Genomic DNA, 14,761 nt, shown 5'->3' with positions numbered 1-14,761 from the left:
CTGGACATAGCAAAGAAATATTCAACTACTACAAGATTTAAACAACCAGGGCAAACTTCAAACTCTGTGGCTCCAAGTCTAACAACTCTAGTCAGTGACAAATCTCCAAGTCTGATAATTCTAACCACTGACAAGTCTCTGGAGTTCCAATTCTGCTCCTCCAGCTAGGCTACTCACAGTCCTGGAAAATTTCACTGGGGCCGACAGCTCTCCTAAGCAGCCATCTTGTGGTCCCAGCATTCCCACTGGGTTTCTACTGCAATTCATGGTCCATCCTCACTGTTCCATTAGGTCTCCGTGCAGGCATCCGGCAAACCTGCTTTATTCACACTGTCTATGGCTGTTTCCAAAACACATTACTATTGCAAATTCAATGACCCTGTCTTTCCTATATTTCTTACACTCCATAATACCAGATAGGGTGCCAGTTTGTTAATCTAGAGGGGAACAAAGCAGACTTTGAAGAACAGGATCCTTTAGATGGCCCAATCTCAATAGTTGTAATTTCTCATACAATTGCAGCTAAACAGGCAGCAGTTTTAGCCCAAACATTTAATTTTTTCTGTGTCATATCCCTCTGCTCACATCAGTCCATTTCTATGCAAAGCAATCCTGCACATATTCTCAGGACATGGACATAACAGCAAGCCTCTCACATAAGCTGCTTCTAACCCAGTCCAGGCAAAGCTCTTTCTCACCCTCACAAGCCAAGCCTCATAATCTATAGTTCTTATTGCATTCACGTCTTCCAACACTGACCAGAATAGTCCATCAAGCTGTACTTTCAGCACTCCAAGGCATCTCTTAGGCCAAGGTTTCAAATCCTTCCACATTCCTTTTGAAAATCAGCTCCAAAAGGCCAAAGTTGCACAGTCAGGTGTCTGGCAGCAACCCCACTCTTCTGGCACTAACTTTACTGTTGTAGTCAGGTTCGCATTGCTGTCAGAAATCATCTGACCAAGAGCAGCTTGAGGAAAAAAAGGTTTATTTTGAGGGGAAGCTCCATGATGGCAGGGGGAAATAATGGCATGAGCAGAGGGTGGACATCATCTCTTAGCCAACATCAGGTAGACAACAGCAACAGGAGAGTGCCAAACACTGGCAAGTGGACAGTGGCTATAATACCCATAAGCCCACCCCCAACAATACACTGCCTCCAGGAGGCATTAATCCCCAAATCTTCATCAGCTAGGAACCTAGCATTCAGAACAGCTAAATTTATGGGGATACCTGAATCAAACCACTATAGGTGCTTGCCTGTGAAGCTCACGAACCCATGTTCTACTCTCCAGATCCCACGTAAGCCAGACGCACAAATGTGAGGCAAGCACAAGATTGCACATGCCCACTAGGTGGCACAAGTATCTGGAGTTCAATTGCAGTGGTTGAGGCTCTGGTGTGTCAATTTTCTCTCTCAAATAAAATTTTAAAAAGGAGGAAGATGCCGGGCATGGTGGAACACATGTTTAATCCCAACACAATACTTGGGAGGCTGAGGTAGGAGGATTGCTGTGAATTAGAGGCCAGCCTGAGACTTCATTAATTCCATGTCAGCCTGGGCTAGAGCAAGACTCTACTTTGAAAATTAAAAAAAAAAAAAAAAAAAAAGGAGGAGGAAGATAGGCCAGTTGTGGTGGTGCATGCTTTTAATCCTAGCACTCAGGAGGCAGAGGTGGGAGGATTCCTGTGAGTTCCTGGCCACCCTGAGACTGTATAGTGAATTCCAGGCCAGCCCTTTCTGTCTGCCCCCCTCCCCCAGGATTAAAGACCTGTGCCCAGCCAGCACCTTTTTTTAAGTCCCAGCACTCAGGAGGCTGAGGTAGGAGGATCTGTGAGTTCGAGGCCAATCTGGGATCAGCCTGGGCTAGAGTGAGACTCTACCTAAATTTTTTTCAATCATTTTTAGCGTGTGTGTGTGTGTGTGTGTGTGTGTGTGTGTGTATATATATATATATTCTATATATATATGATATATTATGTATATATCATATATATAATATATATATATAATTTTAGGTAGGGTCTCACTCTAGTTCAGGCTGACCTGGAATTCACTATGTAGTCTCAGTGTGGCTTTCAACTCACAGCAATACTCCTACCTCTGCCTCCCAAGTACTGGGATTAAAGGTTAAAGGCATGCACCACCATACCCGGTTTTCTCTCTGCTCATAAATAAATGAAGGAAGGAAGGAAGAAGGAAAGACAGAAAGAAACATAATTTTTTTTTCTTTTTTTAAAAAAAAATTTTTTTGTTTATTTATTTGAGAGTGACAGACAGACAGAGAAAGAGGGGAAGAGAGAGAAAGAGAGAGAGAATGGGCGCACCAGGGCCTCCAGCCACTGCAAATGAACTCCAGATGCGTGCGCCCCCTTGTGCATCTGGCTAACGTGGGTCCTGGGGAATCGAGCCTCGAACTGGGGTCCTTAGGCTTCACAGGCAAGCGCTTAACCGCTAAACCATCTCTCCAGCCCAGAAACATAATTTTTTTGAGGCAAGCCCAACAGACTGGCCTTTTAAAAACTAATTTATTTTTATTTCTTTATTTTTCAAGCAGAGAGAGAGAGAGAGAAGAGAGACAGACAGAGAGAGAGTGGGCATGCCAGGGCCTGTAGCCACTGCAAACAAACTCGAGATGCATGTGCCCCTTGTGCATCTGGCTTACGTGGGTCCTGGGGAATCAAACCTGGGTCTTTTGGCTTTGCCGCCAAACACCTTAACCACTAAGCAATCTCCCCAGCTCCCCCCCTTTTTAGATGAGAGAGGGTGAGAGCAAGTGAGAGATTTGGCCTGCCAGAGCCATTAGCCACTGTAATCAAATTCCAGTGCACATGTGTGACCTTGTACATCTGGCTTACATGGGATCTGGGGAGTCGGACATGGGTCCTTAGGCTTCACAGGCAAGCACCTTAACTGACAAGCCATCTCTCCAATCCAAGAAATATGTTTTTTTTTTTTTAAAGCTAAATTATGGCCTGAAAACAAAAAGAAAGAAAACAAATATAGGAGTTAGTCTGGCCAAGAAAAGGGGGTGGGTCAGAATAGGAGAGACCATTCCAGGCCATTCTAGCTGTAGCATTTCTAGGAGCGCAGCTGACTTGAGCCCAGGGAACAGCTAGGGAATGAGATCATGGGGCAGACAGCAACCACACTGGCTGTGGCAAGGAGTTTTGAAGTTTTTCATTTGGGAATGGTTTTGCTCAAAGACATGACATCTGTGTGTTGCATTTGGAAAAGACTCTCTGGGGCTGGGAAGATAGTTGTGCCATCAAAAGCAAAGCCTGCTAGTTTGGGTCTGATTCCCAAGCCACCCATGTAAGCCTGATGCAAAAAGTGGTGTAAGGTCTGGTGTGCATTTCTTTGCAATGGCAAGAGGCCCTGGTATGCTCACAAATGTGTATACATGCACACACACACAAAGAAAGAAAAAAAAGGAAGGAAGGAAGAAAGAATCCCTCCGGTGACATGTGGACACTGATGAAGAGTGTCATCAGAGGCTGTCCTATTCTGCCTCACACACAGTGATGAAGCCCAGATCCACAGGATGAGGACAGTATGGGGAAACTGAATGGGATGCAGTCGTTGATGGGGGGGAGAGTGCGCTCCTTCTAAAGAGTTTCTGATTCAGGCCAGGTATGATGGCACATGTCTTTAATCCCAACACTCAGGAGGCAGAGGTAGGTAGAAGGAGCACTGTGAGTTTGAGGCTAGCCTGAGTTCCAGGTTAGCCTGGGCTAAAGTGAAAAAATAAAAAACAAAAAAGCCAAAAAGGAAAAAGAAAAGAAAAAGAGTTTCTGGCTCAGGAGAGGCAGCCTCCAGGCATCACTGGGTCCCTTGCTGGCAACTTCCAGGACAGCATATTTACATAGGACTGCCTTGACTTTGGCCTGAAGAGACTCATTTGTCACCCTCTCTATGGGAGATTCTGTCTTCAGCTCTAGGATTTCTATGTTTAATGTCAGTTGTACTGTATGCATTGAATCGCATAGTGGCCTTTAGTAACAGCCTTTGGTGTGCTTTTTTCTTTCCTGAGGGAGGAGGAAAGGGAAGACCAGTCACAATACACACATTTTACCTCTGAGCTTCCTTTGAGTTCTCTTACCTGCACTTTTTATTTATTTATTTTAAAAATATTTTAGTTATTTTTATTGATTTATTTGAGAGAGAGAGAAGGAGACAAGAAGGGGGAGAGAGAGAGAGAAAGAGAGAGAGAATGGTGGGCCAGGGCCTTTAGCCACTGAAAATGAACTCCAGATGCATATGTCACCTTGTGCATTTGGCTTTATGTGGGTCCTGGGGAATTGAACCTGGGTCCTTTGACTTTGTAGTCAAATGCCTTAACCACTAAGCCATCTCTCCATCCCACCCCACCCCTGAGGTCCTACACTAGCTCAGGCTGACTTGGAATTCACTATGTATTCTCAGGGTGGCCTTGAATTCACGGTGATTCTCCTGCCTCTGCCTCCTAGTGCTGGGATTAAAGGCATGTGCCACCATGCCCAGCTCCACTTTTTATTTATATTTAAAAATATTTTTATTATTTATTTGAGAGAGAAGAAGAGGTACAGAGAGTGAGTATGAGCACACCAGGGCCTCCTCCCACTGCAAATGAACTCCATATGAATGCCCTACTTTGTGCATCTGGCTTAAAGTGTTTACTGGGGAATTGAACCTAGACCATCAGGCTTTGCAAGCAAGTGCCTTTAATCACTGAACCATCTCTTTAGCCCATACCTGCACTTTTTTAAACTGAAGGAATATAGTGAAAGAATGGAGTCCGGGCTTTTGACTTCCACAGCACATGGCTGTGTCGTCATGCAGTCCTGCCTGTGGCTTGCCCTCCCTGGCTTCAAGACAGGGGTGCCACCTGGGTTCTGTCAGAAGGGGAAGAGATGCCTGGGTTTTGTGTCAGTCAGTTCATTGCTGGATAGTTAAAAAGCCCAGGCCTCCTGCGTAGTCCTGCCTGGGCTCTAAACTTGAGGAGGCTTCATGCCTCAATCTGTCTGTGCATCCCACTGCACAACCATGGGAGAGGCTTCACCAGGCAAGGGTGTCCATGTTCAGAACAGACAGATGGGTTGGAGAGATGGTTTAGTGGTTAAGGTCCTTTCCTGTGATGCCTAAGGACCCAGGTTCAATTCTCCAGTTCCCACGTAAGCCAGATGTACATGGTGGCACATATGTCTGGAGTTCATTTATCGTGGCTAGAGGCCCCAGGCGCACCCATTTTTTCTCTCCCTCTCTCTCCCTCCCCTCCACCCCCTGGTCTATAATAAATAAATTCAATAAATAAATAGATAAACTTAAAAAAAAAAAGGACAGGCAGATGGCTACCCAGAGGAGCATGCAGATATTTGAGAAACATGCTTAGCCTTGGAGGGGAAAGGGGTGCTGCTCCCTTAGCAGTGCTCCCTTAGAGGATGATCCGATAGAGAAGACACAGCTTCAGCCCCCAAGCCCCCTCTGTCCCTGAGGCCTGACTTCCCTCTTTCCTCTCAGGAGTTTCTGACACCTAGACTCAAGACTAGAACTATGAGCTCACCTCTGGCCTCCCTTAACAAGATCCGGAAAGTGCCCTTGTATCCGGAGCCTGTGAGTCCTGGGTAAGAAGCTAGCTGGCCCATGGGCCTTGGTGTCTCTGCCCCTGTGTCCTCATAGACCCTCACCTGCTCAGAAGGGAATGACTCCGAGTGTATTAGCCAAACTCTTCTTGATGTTGTGACAAAACATCTGAAAACAGCAACATAAGGAAGGAAGGGTTGATTTTGGCTCATAGTTTGAGGGTGCACTCCAGCATGGTGGGGAAGACATGACGGCAGGAGCTTGCGGAGGCGGTCTCATCGCATCTGTCGTTAGAGCAACGAGTGCTGGTGCTCTGCTCGCTTTCTCCTTTCTGTCAGTCTAGGGTCCCGGCCATTGTGCTGCCCACATTTAGGACAGGTCTTCCCACCTGTGGTGGCTTGAATCAGTGTCCCCCATAAATTCATGTTTTAATTTAATTATTTATTTGAGAGAGAGAGAGAGAGCGCGCGCGTGTGTGCGCGCGCGCCAGGGTCTCTAGCCTTGTAAGCGAACTCCAGACATGTGCACCATCTTGTGCATCGGGCTTATGTGGGTACTGGGGAACCAAACCTGTGTCCTTAGGCTTTACAGGCAAGTACCTTTATCACTAAGCTATCTCTCCAGTCCAACTCATATGTTTTGAATACTTGGTTCCCAGCTGATGACAGCTTGGGAGGTGGAGCCTTGCTGGAGGAGGTGTTTTGCTGGGGCTGGACCTTGAGGCTTATTATAGCCCTAGCTTGCCAGTGTTAGTTGGCTCACTCTTCTACTGCTGTTGTCCATCTGTTGTGGCAGAGGTGTTGTCCAGCCTGTGCTCATGCCATGGTGTACCCTACCAGTATGAAGCTTCCCCTTGAGACTGTACACAAATATGAAAGCTTTCTTCCCATCAACTGCTTTTTTTTTTTTTTTTTTTTTGAGGTAGGGTCTCACTCTAGCTCAGGCTGTCCTGGAATTCACTATGTAGTCTCAGAGTGGCCTTGAACTCACGGCGATCCTCCTACCTCTGCCTGCCAAGTACTGAGATTAAAGGCATGTGCCACCATGCCTGGCTTCCATCAGCTGCTTTTTCTTGGGTGCTTTATCCCAGCATGAGAAGATTACTATAATGCCACCTAGCCTGATCTATTCCCATCATTTAACCCTTAACCCAATTTAGATACTTCCTCACAGACATGCCAAAGGGTTTGTCTCCTAGGTGATTCTAGACCCAGCAAGTTGACCATCAGTACTAACTACCATGCTTGGGGAATATAAAGAAGAGTGAGTGCTGCCCTGACCACATTTCTCCTCATGCTTTCTTCTGGAAGGCTGTGCTTTGTGCTGACCAGAGACCAGATGGCACCTTTTTTTTTGTTTGTTTGTTTTTTTGTTTTTTTTGAGATAGGGTCTCACTGTAGCCCAGGCTGACCTGGAATTCACTATGTAGTCTCAGGCTGGCCTCAAGTTCATGGTGTTCCTCCTACCTCTGCCTCCCAAGTGCTGGGATTAAAGGCATGCAACACCATGCCGGGCTCTAGATGGCATCTTTTAAAAAATATATATTTAATATATATATACATATTACATATGTATATATTTGTTTTGTTTTTGTTTTTTTGAGATAGGGTCTCTTTGTAGCCCAGTCTATCTGAAATTCTGTATATAGTCTTAGGCTGACCTCAAACTCACAGCAGTCCTCCTACCTTGGCCTTTCGAGTGCTGGGATTAAAGGCATGAACTGTCATGCCTGGCTATATTTTTTATTTCTATTTATTTGCAACAGAGAGAGAGAGAGAGAGGGAGAGGGGGAGCGCTCCAGGGTCTCTTACCATTGAAAATAAACTCCAGAAATCATGTACCATTTTGTGCATCTGTCTTTTTGTGGGTACTGAGGAACTGAACCCTGGGCCTGCAAGTTTTGCAAGCAAGTGCTGTTACGTGCTGATCTGTGTCCCCAACCCCTGGATGACATCTTTTGGAAGGCCTAGGCCTGTAAGAATGGCCCAGCACCTCTCATTCACTGTTTACTAGCCTTGCAAGCCTGGATTCTCTGCCAGCGCTGAGCCAGACCCCAGGCTGACTCTGAGGAGAAGGAAGGGGAATGTTGTGCATCTTGTAGCACAGTTGCCATTGCCAAGCCCCTTCTGCCTCTTGCTTCCTTGTTTTCTATCTGGAGTCATGCTTAAGCCAAAGTGAGCCCGAGCTGTTAGGCAGCCAGGCCTGGTGTCCTTCTTTACTTTTTCTTCTTTTGTTTTTTCTTAGGTAGGATTTCACTCTAGCTCAGGCTGACCTGGAATTCAGTATGTAGTCTCAGGCTGGCCTTGAACTCATGGCGATCCTCCTGGGATTAAAGGCGTGTGCCACCATGCCCTGGCCTGGCTTCCCTCTGTACTTCCGAGAGGAGCTAGAGCTAGTCTTCTGGGCTTAGGAATCTTCACCCAGGAATGACTCAGCGCTTCCCCATCCTTCTCTGCTGGGGTAGGGTAGGGGGGTCAGAAATGCCTAAGGATGTCCCTTGGCTTACCCTAGCTAGGGATAGGTTGGGAGTCCTCCATCTCCTTTAGCCTTGGCTGGGCCTGGAACCTTCCTTTGATGGCATTCCAGGGGGCTTAATTTGTGTTTCTTCCTTCTTCCTTCCTGGGTTCCCAGGAGGCACAGAAGAATCTACGGAGATGGTAAGTGGGCGTTCTGTCCCTTCTCCCCCATGACCCCTCCCCTCCCACTGGTCTATACCTTATAGCAGGGCGGCCGGGGAGGGGCGTGCTGGGCAGCCCTCTGTATACTCTGAAGCTCCCCAGCTCTCTTCTGGAAGCCTTGGGCTGACCCTCAGCCTCACTTCCTCAGCAGAGCTCAACACAAGAACTCTTTCACTCCTCTAGGGATGGCTGTGGGTATCTAGAAATATGGGAGGGCCAGAGGTATGGACCCCAGGGTCCTTCCTGCACAGCCTCCTACAGCCCTTTGGACCTTTCCTCCCTGGAGCCCTCGCCTCATTACTCCCTGACTGTGTGCTCTCTTGGGCATAGTATGTCTGTCTGCTGCTTCACCCTGGCTAGGGTGACGCTCCCTCTGGGCCTTGGCCCCAGAGCAGTGATGTAGGCATCCCTGTCTGCAGAAGATGAGGTGGACATGCTGACTGAAGGAAATAACTCTGAAGAAAGAATATCTCTTCCTTCCTGCTATGGTGGCATCGGTGCCCCTGTGGGTAGGCAAGGTGAGAGCAGAGGCCTAAAGAGACATCGGTCTCTTCTTTTCTTGGGAGCAGGATACCCCAGAGAAGGGGTGAGGGCTGAAGAGCTGTGGTTTCCACTCCTGTCTACTAGACTGAGGCAGTGGCTCTCACTTCTGGCTAGCTGTGTCCAAGTGCTTATACCCCCAAACCTGTTCGGGACAGGGTCTAGCCTAAAGGCATAGTCAAGGAGGTCTGGCCAGGCCCCAGACAAGGCTGTGGCTGGGACCTCTGGAGTTCCAATGAGTGTGAGGTTAGTAGTGTCAAGGGGCCCAGGACTTGGGCTGGAGAGCATAGAGAGCCTCAGGGAGAGCATAGCTGTTGTCCACCTGCTTCCTCATCTGGAGGAGCCAAAAAGGCCCAGAGCTCCCTAGTCACCCATTTTGCCCAACTCACAGTGTCTGTAAGTGGCTGCAGCCACCCTGAACATGGGCAATCAGGGATGAGCTGATGGGTGGGGTCAACCTGAGCTGGGGAAGAGGCTGGAGCTCCCTACCAGCTATGCCCTCTTGAGAAACTTCGTGTGTGTGCATGTGCCTGTGTTTGCATATGGTATCTGCACACTTGTGTGCAGATGCATATACTCCACAACCACACATGCCCAGGCCAGAGGAAGGCACTGGGTGTCCTCTATCACTCTTCTACCTGACTTCCCTGAAACACAATCTCTCACTGAACCTGGAGCTCCCTGTTTTTCAGTTACACTGGCTGAACAAGATTGCAGTCTAGGCTCCTCCATAGTTTGAAATAACTGCTAGATTGTCCTCCCTGATCTGGGATCTAACTAAGAGTTAATTGTTAATCCTCTTTAGAAAAGGTTTTCTGCTTTTCAAACAACAGTGACTTTTTACAATGTTTTTGTTTTGTTTTGTTTTTTTAAAGCAGGGACTCATTTTAAGCACAGTCTGACCTGGAACTCACTCTGTAGCCCAGGCTAGCCTCAAACTCAGTGATACTTTTACCTCAGCCTCCTGAGTATTGAGATTAAAGGTGTGCGCCACCATGCCTAGCATGATATCTACTTAAGGAGTCCCAACCCTTCATGTTGCAAAATGTCCCCATTCTAGATGCACTGGGTCATTTGCCCAGGAAATGTTTGCTTCCTTATCAGCTGCGCATCTGCAAACTGGAGATTAGATTTTGAAGCTTGGTTAGATCCAGGCTGACTTTTTTTTTTTTTTTTTTTTGAGGCAGGGTACCATTCTGAAAGTCCAGGGTGGCCTCAAACTCATAGTGACCCTCCTACCTCAGTCTCCCAAGCGCTGTGCTAGGGTTAAAGGTTTACACTACCATGCCTGGCCAAGATGATTTCATATATATATGAGATATATATATATATATGTTTGTGTGTGTGTGTGTGTCTTATTTTGAGAGAGTGAGAGAGAGGCAGAAAGAGAGAGAGGGAGAGATTGGGGGTTCCAGGGCCTTTAGCCACTGCAGACTAACTCCAGATGTATGCACCTCCTTGTGCACACATGCAACATTGAGCTTGCATCACTGTGTCTGGTTTACATAGGACTTGGAGATTAAAACATGGGTTCTTGGGCTTTGCAGCACCTTAACTACTAAGCCATCTTTCAAGCTCAGGATGACTTTTTTAATATTTCATATTTATTTATTTGAGAGAGAGAGAGAAAGAAAGAAGGTGAGAGGCAGAAAGAGAGAGTGGGCGTGCCAGGACCTCTAGCCACTGCAGACACACTCCAGATGCGTGCATCCTCTTGTTTAACTGCTAAGCCATCTCTCAAGCTCAAGATGACTTTTAAAAATTTTTATATTTTATTTACTTATTTGAGTCAGATGGAGAAAGAGAAAGGCAGATAGAGAGAGAATGGGCACACCAGGGCTTCTAGCCATTGCAATGACCTTCAGGCACATGGGCCACCCTGTGTACCTGGCTTTACGTGGGTACTGGGGAAGTGCACCTGGGTCCTTAGGCTTTAAAGGCAAGTGTCCTAACTGCTAATCCATCTCTCTAGCCCCAGATGACTTTAACATTTTTTTTTTTTTTTTACAATTTCAAGTTGATGAGGCCATGTTATACCACTTACTCAGTTACTGTACCCTGGTTTCGTAAAACAGCTCACTGGCCTTATGGGCCCATAGTGAGGATTACATGAACTGGTGTGTGTAGAGTTTCAAACAGCTCCTATCTTAGAAGTATTGCTGCTATCAGTACTTTCTGCTCTTGGGGCCCTCTCCTTGTCCCCAGCCCACCCCACCTCCCCTCAGCTCCAGGCCTGGGCTCTGGAGACCTTGTCCACTTGGCAGCCCCTGAGTCTTATGACCCGGAACTGAAGAGGCTGAAGGACCTGGAGCGGCAGCTGGAAGCCCAGCATGATGAGATACTGTCCAAGGTAGGATCCCAGGCAGCAGAGGGCCAGGAGGGATCGTCTGCCCCAATGATGGCCAAGCATGACCTAGGTCTCTGTGGCCCAAGCAGAGAGCAGAGCCCAAAGCTGGGATGCCTGATGCTGGCTCCAAGACATGGGCTATTCCTTTCTCCACCTTGATGGGACCACAAGGGTTAGCTGAGTGTAGGAGCAGTCACTGTGCCAAAGGTTAGTAGGGGGCTTCATGTCCCCATTTAGAAGAGCTAAGGATGACCGTGTTTACATGTCTGGGACTCTGGCACCCACCAGACCTTGCACTCACCCTTTGTCTCCCACTGCAGGACCAGAAGATCCTGGCCTTGGAGGAGTTGGTGAGGAAACTCCAGCAGAAGCAGGGTAAGGAGTCTCAGGTCGGGTGCCTCCCTGTCCCGTTCTTCCTTGGAAGTTGGACAGTGACTTTCTGGGTATCAGCTCTGAAGGCATCAAGCTGACTGTTGGTGGAGTCTGAATATTTGGGACCAGAGACAGGCAGTGACACCTTTGGGACAGTGCTAGAATCACCCAGTGCCCTGAGCATATGGTGTACCTTCTAAGGAATGGGGGTGAGGGGTGCTACTCTCCAAGGAGACAACGGGATTGATGGCTCTTGAGAGTCAATCTCGGCTCCACCCCTTAAGGGTCAGGGCAGAGGTCAGGGAGATGGGAACCTAGAGACAGTTGTCAGGAGTCCACAGATGACCTCATGGAAAAATACCTGCCAGTCTTTGGGTTGGGGCAGCTGAATCTCACCCCACATTCCCCTGAAGACACAGGCCCAGGCCCAGGCCCAGGCCCAGACATAGGCCCAGACACAGGCTCAGACAAAGCAGCCTTGCAGCGGCAGGAGGAGCTGGAGGTGATGTGCATGCAGCTACAGCGGCAGGTTGGCGAGATGGAGGTGAGAGGCAGAGTCCAGGGGAGTGGGAGGTCAGCCAGCTATCCTCTACCCTGGGCTGCCTTGCAGGAACTAGGCAAAGCTTCCCTTTCAGCCACTCTGAGTTTAAATAATCAAGGAGGAGCATCTAGTCCCAGGGTACTCCCTTCTTTGGGGCTGAATCAAACTTTCAGCATGTCCTTCTCTTGCTTACTGGACTTCCTGGCTCCCCACTGGACACCATTCCAAAGTCCTCACCATGGGTTCGTATGTGGTCCCTGCCCACCTCAGACTCATCTAGAACCATAGCTCCCTCCCCGCCCCCGCCCGCCCCCCCCACAGGAACTTCCTCTGGTTGGATGAGCACATTTCCTCTTTCCTACCTCAGAGCCCTGGCCTGGGCTGTTGCCACTGCCAAATCTGTTTCCCTCCCCCCAGTTTATCCTCAGGTATTTTCTCCTCCTCAGGCCTCTGCCCGGGGCAGGTTCTCCATCCTCTGCCTTGTCTTCCCCACTGGGTCTGTGGATCCCTGAGGGACAGATGGATCACTTTGGATCTAGTATTGGGCTGCCACCTGCCTTTGGCTCTGATTTCTCATTCATCCATTGATCTGGTCACTCCAGTTTCCTTTCTAGTCACTCATGTGCACAAACTACAAGGCTTGAACTCAAGAAGGGTCCAGTGCACCTGATTCCTTAGTCCCCCAGCTCTGCCTGGAACCCTTTCTGGAATCTGACCTCCTCATGTCCAAGTTGAAGAGTGTTCAAAGCCCCAACCCATTAAGACCAACAGAGATAGCCCTAAGCCTCAGCTCCAGTGCAGAGCCTCGCCCACTTCAGCCTGTTCATACTTAGGCTGTGGGTGACAGCTGTCGCCCATGGAGCCAGGGAGGCTGAAGGCTGCCTCCCAGAGCCTCTGGTGAGCCACCACTGGCCCACACATCTTTCACATGTTTATTTATTTTTAAATTATTTTTATTTATTTATTTATTTTTGGCTTTTTGAGGTAGGGTTTCACTCTAGCTCAGGCTGACCTGGAATTCACTATGTAGTCTTCAGGGTGATCCTCCTTCCTCTGCCTCCCAAGTGCTGGAATTAAAGGTGTGCGCCACCACGCCTGGCTTCACATCCTTATTGCTTCAGTAATTTAACAGACTCAAAGTATTTATCAGTGTGATTGGCGCAGCCAGCCACTGAGTAGTTGTCATCTGCCCAAACAGACGTGGTCCCTGCACTCACGGGGTTGAGAGTCCATTCCCCAGGACCCACATAAGCCAAAGGCACACAGTGGCACATGTGTCCGGAGTTCATTTGCAGTGGTTAGAGGCCCTAGTGCGCCCATTCTTTTATTTCTCTCTCTCTGTCTCTTTCTCTCTCTTGCACATAAATAAGTAAATAAAATATTTTAAAATAAAAAGAGAGAGAGAGAGATCAGGCCAAAGGGACATCAGTGTGGTGCTCACCAACCTGGTGTGGTGCTGGGTGGATTCTGCTTGGTAGGAATAGAAACCAACTGGTGGGTTTCAGTAGATGAGGACCCTGACAGACACCCTGCTGGATGGAGCACAGGCTGGCGGGGAGGTCATGAGCCTTGAGCTGTCTAGGAGGGGCTGTAGCAGCATGCTCACATGGGAACAGGAGATGGATTGACCAGTATGGTCTGAAGCTGCTCTGGAGGTAGCACCATGGGCTTTGCAGCTTGTCTGGGTTGAATAGTAGAGAGGACTGGGTCATGGGCATGGGTGATGCTAGGTGGAGGAGTGCTACTTACCAAAGTGGGGACCAAGAGAGAACAGGTCTTAGGGGTGAGAGAAGAGGGCAGGACTAGGGGTCAAGTAGATTTCTTTCTTTTTTATGGAGGGGGCAGTGAAGTTTCAAGTTAGGGTCTCACTGTAGCCCAGGCTGACCTGGAATTCACTGTGTATTCTCAGGATGGCCTCAAACTCACAGTGATCCTCCTACCTCTGCCTCCCAAGTACTTGGATTAAAGGCGCATGCCACCATGCCTGGACGGATTTCTTTCTTTCTTTCTTTTAAATTTTATTTATTTGCAAGCAGTGAGAGAGAGAGAGATAATGGGCACTCCAGGGCTTCTAGCCACTGCAAACGACCCATGTGCCCCTTGTACATCTGGCTTATGTGGGTCCTGGAGAATAGAACCTAGGTCCTTAGGCTTCAAAGGCAAATGCCCTAACCACTAAGCAATCTCTCCAGCCCATTTTTTTTTTTTTTGAGGTAGGGTCTCAGTTTGGTCCAGGCTGACCTGGAATTAACTATGTAGTCTCAGGGTGACCTGGAACTCAAGGCAATCCTCTACCTCTGCCTCCCTAGTTCTGGGATTAAAGGCATGAGCCACCACACCTGTCAGTCCAGCTCCTTTATTGAAAAAAAAGTTATTTTGCGTGTGTGTGTGTGTGTGTGTGTGTGTGTGTGTGCAGGGTCTCTTGCTACTGCAAACGAACATTAGACACTTGGACCACTTTGTGCAGGTTTACGTGGGTGGCTGGGGCATTGAACCTGGGCTCACAGGCTTTGCAACCTAGTGCTTTTAACTGCCAAGCCATTTTCCTAGTCCCTTAAATATTTTTACTTACTTATTTGCACATATTTTGTGTGTGGGGAGGGGAAAGGGTGTGCCACAGTTGCTTGCCACTGTAAACAGATGCATGTAGTATTTTTGCATCTGGCTTTATGTAGGGGCCAGGGAATTGAACCCAAGCATTAGGCTTTGCAAGCAAGTGCCTT

General features: G+C 48.2%; 1 protein-coding gene across 3 annotated transcripts in view; it reads left to right on the top strand.

The window, feature by feature from the left end:
- The window catches only part of Ubxn11 (UBX domain protein 11), a 33,658-nt gene that overhangs the window by 2,823 nt on the left and 16,074 nt on the right, over positions 1-14,761 (top strand). Inside the window, exons 2-7 of one of the 3 annotated variants that reach the window (XM_004657308.2) lie at positions 5,498-5,601; positions 8,195-8,217; positions 8,658-8,756; positions 11,043-11,128; positions 11,446-11,500; positions 11,965-12,041. In XM_004657308.2, coding sequence (XP_004657365.1) covers positions 5,531-5,601; positions 8,195-8,217; positions 8,658-8,756; positions 11,043-11,128; positions 11,446-11,500; positions 11,965-12,041 — 411 coding nt within the window. In that variant the 5' untranslated portion in view covers positions 5,498-5,530. Of the gene's footprint in view, positions 1-5,497; positions 5,602-8,191; positions 8,218-8,634; positions 8,757-11,042; positions 11,129-11,445; positions 11,501-11,964; positions 12,042-14,761 lie in introns of those variants that run through there. The other 2 variants (XM_045150403.1, XM_045150404.1) reach the window with 2 other exon arrangements.

This window comes from Jaculus jaculus, chromosome 5 (assembly GCF_020740685.1).
Source record: "Jaculus jaculus isolate mJacJac1 chromosome 5, mJacJac1.mat.Y.cur, whole genome shotgun sequence".
Classification (NCBI taxonomy): domain Eukaryota; kingdom Metazoa; phylum Chordata; class Mammalia; order Rodentia; family Dipodidae; genus Jaculus; species Jaculus jaculus.
This window is presented reverse-complemented; position numbering and strand designations above follow the sequence as displayed.